At 38.9% G+C, this 14,988-nt stretch overlaps 1 protein-coding gene across 1 annotated transcript in view; it reads left to right on the plus strand.

Moving 5' to 3' along the window:
- LOC143366966 (uncharacterized) overlaps positions 1 to 14,988 on the plus strand; it is a 520,650-nt gene that overhangs the window by 272,931 nt on the left and 232,731 nt on the right. The window contains exon 6 of the mRNA XM_076808473.1: positions 1,408 to 1,530. Within this exon, the coding sequence (XP_076664588.1) occupies positions 1,408 to 1,530 (123 nt within the window). The remainder of the gene's footprint in view (positions 1 to 1,407; positions 1,531 to 14,988) is intronic.

Below are 14,988 nucleotides of genomic sequence, written 5' to 3' on the forward strand. Positions count from 1 at the left end.
AACATATGATGCCGAAACGGGGTTTTTAAATAACCTATTTGTTGACGAGTAGGTGGATCTGAATTTTTGAAACGAAATGCGTACCTTTTTGTACCAAAATTTAAAAGGGTCCTGAATTTTCTATAAAAAAGTATTAAGCTTTTAGCATTGATCCTAAACCTAATAATTAGCGGCATATTTGCAAAATTATTGTTTATGATCTCACTACTTAGTTACCTTATTGTTAATTACAATAGGTGCAAAGCGATGCCCGTTGGCTTCCATACATCTGTTATTATTATTAAGTTTAGGACAAATAAAGCTTAGATAATACTTCGTTATAGAAAATGCACTGCTCTTTTAAATTTCGTACTTTAGAAGTTATTCGGGACATGTACAAAATCTTTACCTGTATGAAATTTTAGAATAAGATAAATTTCATATTCATATGCTTGTATATTTTTATTACATACTATATGAAACATCCTGAAAATATTGTTAATAATGCATTAAACTTCCTTTTTTTAATATCGCAATACTAAATACATGTTTAAAAACGCATATTTTCCGGATGTTTCATAGTATTTAATAAAAATATACAATCATATGAATATGAAAATCATCTTATTCTAAAGTTTCATATAGGTAAAGATCTTGTACGTATATGAACTTATCAAACACCGCTTTATCCGAAATAATCGGGCTATCTGATACAATCGCGCTACCCGAAGTAATCGGGCTACACGACACATTCAATTACCCGCACATCTCTAATAGACAAACACTCACAGACCCATGCATCCGCTGACAGTTTGTTTACTGCTTTCGTCAGCGGTTGTCACACGTAACCAAATTCATTTTTGTTTTCTTGCCGACGCAATTGTTACCAACAATCCAACAAGATATCCGGGAAGAGAAAAATTTCCCAAATAGGCGGTACCCGCGAAAACTATCCGAGCATGAAGAGGTAAAAAAATGGAAAAAATCGCATATCTTAAAAACTGTTCCATAAAAAAAATTTAATCTTGATGTTGGAATTCAGCAGGAGAAAATCCATAAGAGCAATCACCTCTCATCAAATGTACATTTTCAGTGTAAACTAGTGTAATATATAAAGCAGAAAGTGTTTGTGTGTTTGTCTGTCACCTAAAAACTTTTGAAGGGTAAACTCTGGGGTCACGAAATGTGTCCCAGCTTATTATGCCTAGCTAATCCAGACGAATGTGACTGTTTTCACAAGAAATTTTTTTTTTATAAAATCTGAATTTAAATTTCGGGCGAAGCCGAGTAGTGAAGCTATTATGCATATAAATAGCTTTAATTCTGGACTTCACTTATTATGTTATTCACTTATCAGTGGTCTAGGGTGGGGAATCACGTCACTGTGCAACGTAACACGAGAACCGATCCATCCTTAATGTTTTCCAGACGTAGACGAATGTGCCGAGGGTATAGCTGGCTGCGCTGAAACTTGTTACAACGAGCTTGGTTCCTTCCATTGCGAATGTCGTACTGGCTATCAATTGGTTACTGACGGCAAATCTTGTCAGGGTGAGTCACAAACTTGAATTTTATTTTTGTATATGGGGGTTAACACTGAAAAATTCCGTTAATATGTACCGTAAACTGGGGAAACATGGGCAGTACGGAGTAACATTGGCATCTACTTAACATCTATTAAAAAGGAAAAGGAAAAAATTTGTATACATTTTCACACTTGTATTGCCATCACAAACGATGTAATGTTATAATAGGATACCTAAACCAAATTTAAAAATGTTAAATAAAAAAAAAATAAATAAATAGAAAATAAAAAATAAAAAATAAAATAAATAAAAAGATAAAAAGATTAAAAAATTAAAAAATAAAAAAATTAATAAAAATAATAAGAAATAAAAAAATAAAAAAATAAAAAGTAAAGTACATTGAACATAAAAAGAAACAAAGTTAACTGTTAATGTAAGTTCAGATGTGGTAAAACTTTAACTTTCTACTGCTATTTATACATGACGTGCCAATGTTACCCAGTTACGGGGTAACATCGGCAGGTATTTAACATGTATTAAAGAAGGATAAGGACACAAATTTTATGCATTTTGACACTTGTAGTGCATTCACAAAAGATGCAATGTTACGATAGGATACTTAAAGCAAATGTAAAAATGTTAATTTTTATATTATATAGCAAAATCTTCCAAAAACGTGCCAATGTTCCCCCAGCTTACGGTACTCGATCATATCAGTAGGTACCCATTTTATGTTTATATAATTATTCGTCATTGGCATAATATACATATGAAAATAGTATGCATAAATGTTTTATTGTTAAAAACTAAAGGCTACACAACTCATTAACTTTGTACTTAAGTATGTATAAATGTATCTGTATGAATATGTAGTTTATTTTGAATAAACATTTCGTTGGACAATCAATTGGTAACATATATCGATACAGGAATATGTACATATTATAACAGTCATTAAATTGTATTTACATATTAAATGAAACCCATCACATGAAAATTCAATTGAACGTAACATAGCATTGTTAATTACACTTTATATCTGTATGTTTGCAACGAAATATCCATTTGCCCGTATTTTTAACGCGCGATACATTCAATTTTGTATTAATATTTTCAGATTCATTTCGTTCTTTCACTTTCGTACCTTCATTTGCTTGTATTTCTGTACCCCGCGAATTGTTTTTTTCTTCATTTTATACAAACCACTATTTTTTACAATTTTAACGTTAAAACCGAGACAGTTTTTTAACATTACAACACAACACGTCAGTACATAGAGAACCGCTTCCAATTACTGATAGAACTTACGGGATGTTCGGTTACCCGAACATTCCCATTTTTTGGAAACTGTGCAGGTTTATTAAGAACCTCGATAGAAGTATCAGGCAATTTTTTGTGTGTGCCCATTTTCGGTTCTTCAGGGTGAAAACACCCCTTAAAAATTAATATGTGATTTCCTTCTTTTCTCTACATTTTGAAAATTAATAGTGGATATAAAAAAATTATTATAATGAAAACTTAACCGCTTTTTTATGCCCCATAAAACTATGCATTGAAATTGTTTAAAATTTGAAATCAGGAACGATTTGTTACTTAAACTACAAATTTTAAATAATTCAAGGCATAATTTCAAAAAGCATAATGTCCTTCAGTTTTCATTGATTCTAATAATTTTGTTCCATCTAAGTAGTATAGTTTTCGCGATATTCAGGAAATCATGCATTAGCCTTTAAGGGGCCCCCCGGTTAAAATTATTCACAAAATCGTTTTTTTTTATAAATATATTTTTGTAGTGTAACATCCCGAGAATACCATGTGAAACTTTCACACCAAAATTTGTAACGGTATAGATTCTAGAGTCACATAACCAATTCAGGCTCCGAACGCAGGTATGAGTCGAAGACACTTTGAACATGTTTTACTCCAAACACGATTTCAGAAGAACTAATGAACCGATTAAAAAAAAACCTTGAGGCATTTGATTCGTAATTGGTCTCGCTATCGCAGCACTCTATAACATAATTTTTTGTAACACGGGTTTCGTTTTTATCTGCACATTTGTGCTGATAATTACCCGCTTTTGCACTACTTCGTTCAAACGTGCACCAATCATCGTAATTTTGTATTTTTTGCCCCAACAAGGAATGCTGCGATAGCCATTGATATAAATTTTAAGAAATTGTTTGAATTTTTGATTTTGGATGAACCTGTGAGTAAATTTAGTAATTACCATTTTGGTATCTCTTTTTGGCAATGCTGCACTAAGCGCCACCTAGAAAATGCATCAAGACCGAAAACATGAATGAAAAATTTTTTTTGCACCCTAACGAGTGTATCAATAAATGCCAAACATATTTTTTAGTATATGTTATAACCTCTTCTAGTAAAAAATTCATAAAGATCACCCATTTTTCGAGCTTTTTTACCGAAGGGTCCCATTAGGGGATGTTTTCACTCTAAAGATCTGAAAATGGGCAAACACGGAAAATTGCCTAATACTTCTATTGCGGTCCTCTACACGCTTGCATAGTTTAAAAAAAAAATCGGAATGCTCGGGTAACTAAACTTGCTTTCTTAATTAATTTTTCGAAAATTTACTTTCATGAAATTCGTTCAAGAGGAAACCAGCTAATTTTAAAGCAAAAGCTTCACATAATCAGTTTACTTTTGATCGGTACCGTATTTTCTGTCCCCAGCTGTGGTTATCAGCGATATTTATTCGAGTTCTAGAGCGCCGTCTCGATGAAGCTCATACATAAACCAAGCAGTACTTATGAATAGATCAAATCAGTTGAAATTCTTCTTTCTGTTTTTTTTTATTGTCGTGAATACTTGTCGAAGGCCAAAGCGACGCAGTTGTTGGAGAGACGAACGATCGTTGGGTCGAATGTCGGGAAAATTATACGTTCGACCGCTTCGGTTTAACTCGAAATGCTTTTTTAAAACGCCAGATCGAAGTGGTAATATCAGCATGGGGAACACTTTTTCTGCCTTCAACGTTTCAGCATTCAGAAAAAATTCTGTAGCTTTTATGCTCACCAAACGCGATTGGTTCGTAAAAAAGCCAAATAAGGTTTATTCAGGTATTTCTGGATGGGGCATTTGTGAATACGATTATCAGTATCGTTGAAATACGTTTAAATCTGGTGGCACAAAAATGACATTGGTATTAGAATTGCATTACCTACATCTATGAACTTATTTTGCCTTTGTTTCGGAAACGGATAGTAGCGGGGGATTTGGGGTCTGTGACTCGCGTCACGGTACGATTCCTTGTGTTAGTTACGTCTTCATTCTTTTACTTTCTCTTACACTATACTTATACTAACTTATACTATACTTATACTATACTTATGCTATACTTATGCTATACTTATGCTATACTTATGCTATACTTATGCTATACTTATGCTATACTTATGCTATACTTATGCTATACTTACGCTATACTTACGCTATACTTACGCTATACTCATGCTATACTCATGCTATACTCATGCTATACTCATGCTATACTTATGCTATACTCATGCTATACTCATGCTATACTCATGCTATACTTATGCTATACTTATGCTATACTCATGCTATACTCATGCTATACTCATGCTATACTTATGCTATACTTATGCTATACTTATGCTATACTTATGCTATACTTATGCTACACTTATGCTATACTTATGCTATACTTATGCTATACTTATGCTATACTTATGCTATACTTATGCTATACGTATGCTATACTTATGCTATACTTATGCTATACTTATGCTATACGTATGCTATACGTATGCTATACTTATGCTATACTTATGCTATACTTATGCTATACTTATGCTATACTTATGCTATACTCATGCTATACTCATGCTATACTCATGCTATACTCATGCTATACTTATGCTATACTTATGCTATACTTATGCTATACTTATACTATTTTATACTACAGGGTGTCCCACTGAGGAGTGGTTCTGATATAATCTGCTCCCTATGGTTGAAATTTAGTGTAGCAACTTTCACTCCTCCTAACCTAACCAATCCAACTTGCATCCCTCCCAAAAGAACCGGCCATCCGAGCGTAGAAGCAAGTGCGAAATAAAAGTAACGATGCGCTTCTCGATACCGCAGATGTACCTACCTAAGTAGCATTTCTGACGGAAAAGAATTGTCCAGCCTTTGGGCCTGCCATTTCTGGCGTAGACCTTTGGCAGGTAAGTATCCATTTCAACAGGCAGTGCCACCCGTGGCGCCAGTAAGACCACCCCCGGTTTTTGCCATTCCAGAGGGGTTTCTTGCAGTGAAAATCAGTAAATTTGCAAGCGCAATATCTTAAAAACCAGTGGAAATAAAGTGTATACATTAAAGCTTATTGCATTTGTCTTGGAACGCACTATCAACTCAGGTCTTCAAAAAAAATAGTTCCATTTGAAAAACCGAACTTGACCATCGTATCTTTTAAAATAATAATCGAAAACAAAATTCGTTCGCGCTAATAAATGGGCCCCCTCGAACCATGCAATTCCCTATTTTTTTTATATTTTTATCGACAATACTTTAAGAGATATCGCGCTGTCCACTCCTTTGTGGGACACCCTGTATACTTATCCTAACTTATATTATATTATTTGTACAGACAATTTATGTTATCAATAGCAGCGCTCGCAAGGCGGAATTGAGGCATCGGCAGCCGCGCGCCCCCCGCGTCCCGCGGGACCCAGGGTGGACCGAGTAGCTAGGTTCTCGCGGGTGCCGCGAGGGGAGGCCGGTGGCCCCCTAATTACCGCCGATTTCTGACGAGCGAGCTACTGTCTTAGTGGCGACGACACGGTATATCTCGTTTCTCGAGTGTTCCGAAATATAAACAGTTTAATTTAAAGTGCGTTCGTTGTTGCTGGCAATCCTTCCCCGCGATTCGGAGTAGAACAAGTAACTTTTCGGGAGGGCTCTTTCTTTAGCGAGAACCGATATCTTTATCTTGGGCTCGGGATAAATCTTCGCAGCAAACGCAGATTCCCGAACAAGAACAACCTTAATGTATTAACATATTAAGGTGGTACTCCACTGTATAACTCGCTTTTTTTCACACAATTTTTGGTATTTTTTTGCAAAGCAGTTATACAACTTTTTCCTTCAAAATTTGGTTCATATATTTAACCATGTTTCAGTAATATGTACAAATTGTATTAGAAAGAAATAATTGAAATTTGAGACAGTACAAGGGTTTGAACACATTCGCTAAAAAGCCGCAATATGTAGCTGATACCAGAATTAATTAAAAATCATGTTATTTCCCACCTATTCTGCGATACCATGTGTAGTAGACAAAAGGAACATCAAGGGAACTCCAGGATACTGAGCGATAATAATCAATATCGATGCCCTTCTATTTCACAATTAAACATATGTATGAAGAGAAAAAGGCGATGTAATGAGATACCTACGCGGCAGACGTATTGGAAATATTGGAATTAATCAGTAACGAAAATTAATTAAAGACTTTGTATAAAACAATGGAAACTCACTAAATTATGGATTAATTAAACAATGAAATGTGGATGAATAAAAAATTCGCTGTTTCTCGCTTGATACCTATAGGGGAGACCGAGGTAAAGTGAACCTCGGGGTAAAATGAGCTTTCTTAATTTATTCTTTAACAATAGAATATATTTACAAATTTTGGTGACGTAATAAATGTGTGTGATACCACAATGATAATTATGCACATTCAGATATGGAAAAATGGAAATTCATTTTAAAAATTAGAAAAAAATTTTAGAGACTTCCAATTGGTTTTCGTTTCAATTTAGCTTTTTGAATAAATGAGTCTTAAATGTGTTATTTTAACTCCAATTTTTTCCTGCGTGTTTATAACAACTGTATAAACATACATGTACACGCGTTTGAGAAAACATTAATCCTAACATTATTAAATAATTAATTTTCCACTGAGTACATATTCGGGGTAAAGTGACAGAGGTAAACTGAGCTGCAAATGGCTACTAAGAACCAATGCGCAAGTGATGTGCGCAATATCCTAACCTGTCAGCTGGCGTGGTGGAACAGAAACTAACCTAAAAAAAAAGAAAAATCTGCCACAGTTTTTGACAACCACGGTGCAAAAAAGCCAGAAGCTGCCACGCTACACACGTCATTCCAGCGCAAGGGGTTAATATTTACCTATATCCTTAATTAAAGTTCTTGTTTTGTTGCACCTCACTTTACCCCGGATAGGGGTTCACTTTACCTCATGCATCATTTCTTTCATGTTGAATTTTAATATACTCGAAGTTTATTTTAAGTATTGCTATTCGCCATTTATCAATAGTAATGTTTTAATTATATTACAAATCTATTTCCAAACATTTTTATTGAAAGGGAAAAATTGTGTTCGACTTCGAACTTTTTCCGCCCCACTTTGCCCCGGTCTCCCTTTATGCTTTCGCTGATCTGGAAAAGTAAAGAAACACGCACACGAATGAATTAAATAACTGAATCGAAATTGCTTATCAAACTAAACTGCTATTATAGATTTCAAATTAAGATACATAACTGAATATAATTATATTTGAATATTTGATTCTAAATTTAACGTGCTCGATATGAGCCCATTCAATCGTGGTATAATATGTACAGTAGAACGTCGATTATCCGGACTAATTGGGAGATAAATCCGTTCGGATAAGCGGTCTTTCGGATAATCGGTCTGGAAGAACCAAATTTGTGAATATGTCATAAGTCAACTAGAAATTAAACAGTTTTCAACAGTTGTATGTATACTTCCAACTGTAAGTGAACCTCTGACTCGAAGAAACTTGTAAGTAAAGCGCGCGTGAACCTTGATGCAAAAAGTTGCATAGCTGCTTTAAAAAAAATATAAAAAATTGTGTAGAAAAAGTTGTAATAGATACAACAGAAAAGGGAAGATTTCCACCGGCTCTTTCGTCACGCACCTTGCCACTACACAACACTGTCGTCTTAATTCGAAAGGGCGTATCTGCAACTTTCGCTTAAATTGAGTTATTGCTGCCAAGTGGCTACTTAGGTAGGTATATCTGGCGGTATCGAGAAGCGCACCGTTACTTTTATTTCGCACTTACTTCTACGCTCGGATGGCCGGTTCTTTTGTGAGGGATGCAAATCCGATTGCTTGTGATACAATCTGCTCCCTATGGTTGAAATTTAGTCTAGCAACTTTCACTCCTCCTAACCTAACCAATCCAACTTGCATCCCTCCCAAAAGAACCGGCCATCCGAGCGTAGGAGCAAGTGCGAAATAAAAGTAACGGTGCGCTTCTCGATACCGCAGATGTACCTACCTAAGTAGCATTTCTGACGGAAAAGAATTGTCCAGCCTTCGTCCGGAGGCTTCCCTTTTTTCCGTGATCCTACAATTGGTGTCAGAAGTGGGATGGGGGAAGCACCGATCGCCACACGAAGCCGAGAAATGGCGTTTAAGGTCGTTGTCTTGTAGGGATCAGTGGATATATAATGCCAATTGATCCCCGAGCTTGTCTCCGGCGCCGATATAAATATTTTCACAGGACTTAGGATCAAATGAAGGATCGAGGTCACGAGATTGAAATAGACTTTAATCTCCAAATACTGTCTGGCACATTGGCCACAACCACAATTGAGGTTATCAGACAAACTGTGTCTGGGATGCGACTAATCAGTCGCAACCGGAACGTGGGGTCACGAATGGCGACGAAGGAGAATAGAGAGCTCCCTTAATCGAAGACGTTCCGGACGGCAGTGTTCAACCGCATGGCAACGCTTGCCAGCGCGCAGCGAGTCCCCCACTCCCAGGACAATCCCCTGTGAAGGAGGGTACCGCTCCCCTACAGTCTGCGACGCGAAAAAAAAAGAGACACTAAGGTTGTTGTCAGCGACGCGAAAAATAAGTGGGGCGCCGAAGTTGTGCGACAAATGAATGAGGGCCGAGTGTGGGATCAGGAACCCCCATAACATAAGGGAGGGCACGGAATAACCAAGACTGGGAAGTCAGCGGTAGCCGAGGTGGTTAAGGCGTAGCATCGTCCAAAACCCGGCTGTGACCGACTATGTCCGCATGACTACGCGCTGCGAGCTCTTGACACAGCAGTATAGTTTTAGATACCTTTCTATACCATAGTACCCTCGTTAATTAGACTCTAAGCCCCGTTGCGCACTTCCGACCAGTCGCCGGCAACTTGGTCGCCGAGAGACCAAAATTCGGGCAACCAAACGAAGCGACCAGAGCGAGCAACTCGATACCTCGTAGAGAGCGCCAAACAGAGTGGACTCCGAGGAGATTGTTGTATTTATGAAGTACATTGAAAAAAAAAATAAAAAGAAGAGGCGATATTGGGTGCATCCTATATTGGAAGAACGCCGCCAAAAAGGAATGTTTACTGGTTTCCTCATTCTCAAATAAATGCACCATTTCTTCTTATTGATTTTTTAAATGTCACTATTGGAGTATTCATTATATGACAGATAGTGTCGGTTTAGAAAGGTCCAACTGACGCGCTGCGCCTCAGAGTCTCCTCTATAGCAGCATATAAACCAAGCAAGATGGAGAGTGAGCATCTTTCCTCCCTAGGAAACCACCGTGCAAGGCCACAGGGTGGACGGAAAGCAGAGTGAGGTCTGAAAGACCACGGTCTTATTAACTCGATGGGATCACCGTAAGGATTTTTGCTATTAGGGCCCTTTACACGGACGGTCTTGCGCGCGGTCCGGCCCGCGGGCCGGCGCGCCACACGCCGCGCGGCCCGCAAAAGTACGCGAGGCCGGATCGTGGCGCTCCTTCGCGCGGGCCAGAAGGTCGTACCCGTCACTACTTAGAGATAGCGAGTTCGGGCTCCCATTTCTACGTCGACTCCACATGCTTTGTACACGATCCACCGCAGTGGTGTATTGTGTTCTACCTGTTCGATGTATATTATCGATCTGCGAAACGATCGACAAGACACGATCGCGATATACGTTCGCGAAAAGTATACAAATTCCTCGATATACCTGGCCTATAAAGGATATCATAAATGCTGTTACTGTAGGGTACACTGAAACATCTGTTTTTACGAAGCTAAATTTGGTTGACCTGAAGGTGCTATAAATTCTAGAAATGGTTTATGACTCAGTTATAACGAGTGTAAAATTTTACAAGGGTACATTAAAAAATGTCCAAATGTTTCCCCGGCAATGCGATGGCAAATGAAATTGCAGTTAACACATTCACTGTTGTGACGATCATAAATATTACTATCAACGGCAATAATTACCATGTCACTGCTTGTTTTAATATAAAAACTAATATTGATAGACAATAAATACATATAGGTATGCAAGTGATGTTATGTCTAAGATAAATGATGAAGAGATGTAATATGCAAGATGTTTTGAAGAAGGGGGGTAGTCTTCTGATTGCTCGTGATGCAGGTCAAATTTTTCACCCACGCTCTTGCGTGGCGCGCAGCAAGAAAACATCACAGTCCTGCCCGCGCGCCAGAAAGCACCACGCTCCTGCCCGCGCGCAAACCTCGAATCCAGAAGAGTTTTCATAAGAGACAGAAAAGGTAGTTAGAAAAGGAAAAAACGATACTTGGAACCAGGCTCGTTGCGCGCCTCAGGATTTCCGACAGTGCGGACGAGTCTGAGGCGCGCGACGAGCCTGGCAGCCGATCCTGGCAGCCAAGACTCCAAACGCAACGCCGTCGATAAGCCGTGCCTCGATGGGTTTCGAGGACTTCGACCCTCGAGACCAGGGGGGCCGTACCATGTTGCCCCCTAAGACGTGGCGAATAAAAAATTCTACATTTCGCACCGGATCTTGGCGAAAGTGACGTGGATCGTTTCCTTATGTTTTCCCGATGAAAATGGTCCAAAAAACGACACAAATCGGATTGTAATTAAGGAATCTTCATAATAAATTGATTTCCATAACTTCGTTAAAAGTAGTCCGATTTACATGATATTTGTGATCATTTTAATTGGGAGAACGCCAGGAATCCATTAGTGTTGCTTTCATATCGATACGACGAAGAGTAAAGAATTTCTCAATACGTTGTAATGAATATTTCACCCTCGACTGTGGGTCGCCGACCTCAATTCGCTGCGGTTGACCAAGGATTCATACCTGTTTCAGAAAAACTGTATACTTTATTCTTTATCGTATCGATATGGAAGTGATACCGATGGATTCTTTACGTTTTTCAAATGAAAATTATACCAAATTTCATGTAAATCGGACTATTTTTAACGAAGTTATGGAAATCAATTTATTATGAAGATTCCTTAATTACAATCCGATTTGTGTCGTTTTTTGGACCATTTTCATCGGGAAAACATAAGGAAACGATCCACGTCACTTTCGCCAAGATCCGGTGCGAAATGTAGAATTTTCGATTCGCCACGTCTTAGGGGGCAACATGGTACGGCCCCCCTGGTCTCGAGGGTCGAAGTCCTCGAAACCCATCGAGGCACGGCTTATCGACGGCGTTGCGTTTGGAGTCTTGGCTGCCAGGATCGGCTGCCAGGCTCGTCGCGCGCCTCAGACTCGTCCGCACTGTCGGAAATCCTGAGGCGCGCAACGAGCCTGGTTCCAAGTATCGTTTTTTCCTTTTCTAACTACCTTTTCTGTCTCTTATGAAAACTCTTCTGGATTCGAGGTTTGCGCGCGGGCAGGAGCGTGGTGCTTTCTGGCGCGCGGGCAGGACTGTGATGCTTTCTTGCTGCGCGCCACGCAAGAGCGTGGGTGAAAAATTTGACCTGCATCACGAGCAATCAGAAGACTAGCCCCCTTCTTCAAAACATCTTGCATATTACATCTCTTCATCATTTATCTTAGACATAACATCACTTGCATACCTATATGTATTTATTGTCTATCAATATTAGTTTTTATATTAAAACAAGCAGTGACATGGTAATTATTGCCGTTGATAGTAATATTTATGATCGTCACAACAGTGAATGTGTTAACTGCAATTTCATTTGCCATCGCATTGCCGGGGAAACATTTGGACATATTTTAATGTACCCTTGTAAAATTTTACACTCGTTATAACTGAGTCATAAACCATTTCTAGAATTTATAGCACCTTCAGGTCAACCAAATTTAGCTTCGTAAAAACAGATGTTTCAGTGTACCCTACAGTAACAGCATTTATGATATCCTTTATAGGCCAGGTATATCGAGGAATTTGTATACTTTTCGCGAACGTATATCGCGATCGTGTCTTGTCGATCGTTTCGCAGATCGATAATATACATCGAACAGGTAGAACACAATACACCACTGCGGTGGATCGTGTACAAAGCATGTGGAGTCGACGTAGAAATGGGAGCCCGAACTCGCTATCTCTAAGTAGTGACGGGTACGACCTTCTGGCCCGCGCGAAGGAGCGCCACGATCCGGCCTCGCGTACTTTTGCGGGCCGCGCGGCGTGTGGCGCGCCGGCCCGCGGGCCGGACCGCGCGCAAGACCGTCCGTGTAAAGGGCCCTATTGGGTAGGCCATAACGGTCACGAATTATAAACGTTCGCAACCGGCCGGGGAAATCTACCCGTAAGGTTGCCAGCAGCAAGCAACGCACCAGGAGAAAAAAACGGTCACCCATCTTTCCCCGATACGCGCCCCACGATGCTTAACTTCGGTGATCGAACGAGAACCGGTGTTTCCATCGCGGCCACTGCCGCTGGCTCATTATATGACAAGTCCCAAATTGCCTTTCGAGACTCAATTTGGAAAATAAATTTCTGCGTATCGAATCTCAGTTTCGTTGCTTCCAGGTGTCTGGTCGCCAACAAAGTCGCTGGTCGTGTGAACACGTGCATTGGAGTCAAGGCACCTCGCTGGTCGCCGCGACCAAGTGCGTACGAACTCATATGTCCCCGTGTACCTCGTGGTCCTCGGCGACCTGGGCTAAGTTTAAAAGCGTAACTGTAAATAGTCAAATACTAAAACTACCAAAGCCTGCACTATATTCTAATGTGCATTACCATTGTACCTAAAACAGAGGGTACGCGTACCCATTGCGATGGGTCTTTTGTCTTAAGGGGAGGTTCCGATCTAGAGCCACAAAAAATAGGTGATCTTTAGGAATTAATTAAAAGAAAACTACTATATATAATTTAATGGGACTTTTTGCATTGTATTAAGGATGTCTTAAATTATAGAAATATATTTTTTGTTTTATAATTAATCATTACAAACGGCACTGGGGGGTGGTTAAAGTCAAGGCGTCAAAAAATTGATCAAAATTGGTGGGACCTGTATCCCTAAAAGTTATTATCCGATTTGACTGAAACTTTTTTTATTTTAAAAAATATACTTCTGGCTAGGGGAGGGGGGGCAGAGAAATTTACAAAAATGACTTTTTTTTTAAAATAACAACACTTGAAGTTTGAAACCACTTTCCCCCTATATTTTTCGTCCTTTCAACGCCTTTGAAAATTATAAATTTTCAATTTTTTGTATTTTTTCTGGTTTCCCTCCTAGCCAGAAGTATATTCTTCAAAGTAAAAATAGTTTCAGTCGAATCGGATAATAACCTTTGGAGATACAGATCCCACTTCGGGAATTTTACGAATTTCAACAAATCCTTTTAAACACGCATTCCTAAAAGGTTGAACGTTCGAAAAATGAAATAAAAAAAAATCGACTTTTAGACCGGAACCTCCCCTTAAGAATACCAGCGACTGTACTCCTTTTATACGTTAAGGACGTACTCATCCCACTGTTGTATTTCTTGGTATGCAATAAACGTATACTTTAAAAAAAAAAAAAAAAAAAGGTATTTAAGGCGGCTGGTCAGCGCGCAAATCTGGAGATCGGCGGGGTTCGAGTCCTGTCCGGAGGCCTCCCTTTTTTTCGTGATCCTAAATTCATTTGTCGTACCAGTAAGATTCTTCGTACGGTTCTTCATAAGGTTTTTAAAAAATCGCGCACCTTGGGGCGAAAAGATTCTACGCCAGATGAAGTTGCGTTTAAAGCTTTGACAGAGTAATCTGATTTTAAGATGTTGTCGCGACGCTCGCAAAATCGTCTCACGGAAGACAAATTTTTGCGTCAGTTAATTAATTTAGGAGAGCTTCCGCTAACCGAGGCAGGGGAGGCCTGCGACGAGACCTTTTACAATTTGTTTACAAGCGATGCAAGAATCACAAACAACCCTTGGTTGTTGAATTGCTTGATGTGGCCTGCGAATCCTGTCACATTTGCGGCGCGGTCAGAGAGGTTTAAATTGATTAATGTTGGGGGTGCTCGGAGCTTCGATGAATTAAAGTTGGAGCAACGAAAAATACGGAAATTTAAACACGCGAGAATTTGGAGCGAGGCAGTTTAATGAGAAAAAGTCGAGCATACGTAATTCACGAATAAATATTTTATAAATATTAAATTAAAATCGCTGAAATTGAATACGCTTATTTCGATTATAAATACGTGTCAAAATATAACGTCTGTATTTAGGTGGATCGGTTTTTATAAATAACGA

The sequence above is a fragment of the Andrena cerasifolii genome, chromosome 3, assembly GCF_050908995.1.
Source record: "Andrena cerasifolii isolate SP2316 chromosome 3, iyAndCera1_principal, whole genome shotgun sequence".
Lineage (NCBI taxonomy): Eukaryota > Metazoa > Arthropoda > Insecta > Hymenoptera > Andrenidae > Andrena > Andrena cerasifolii.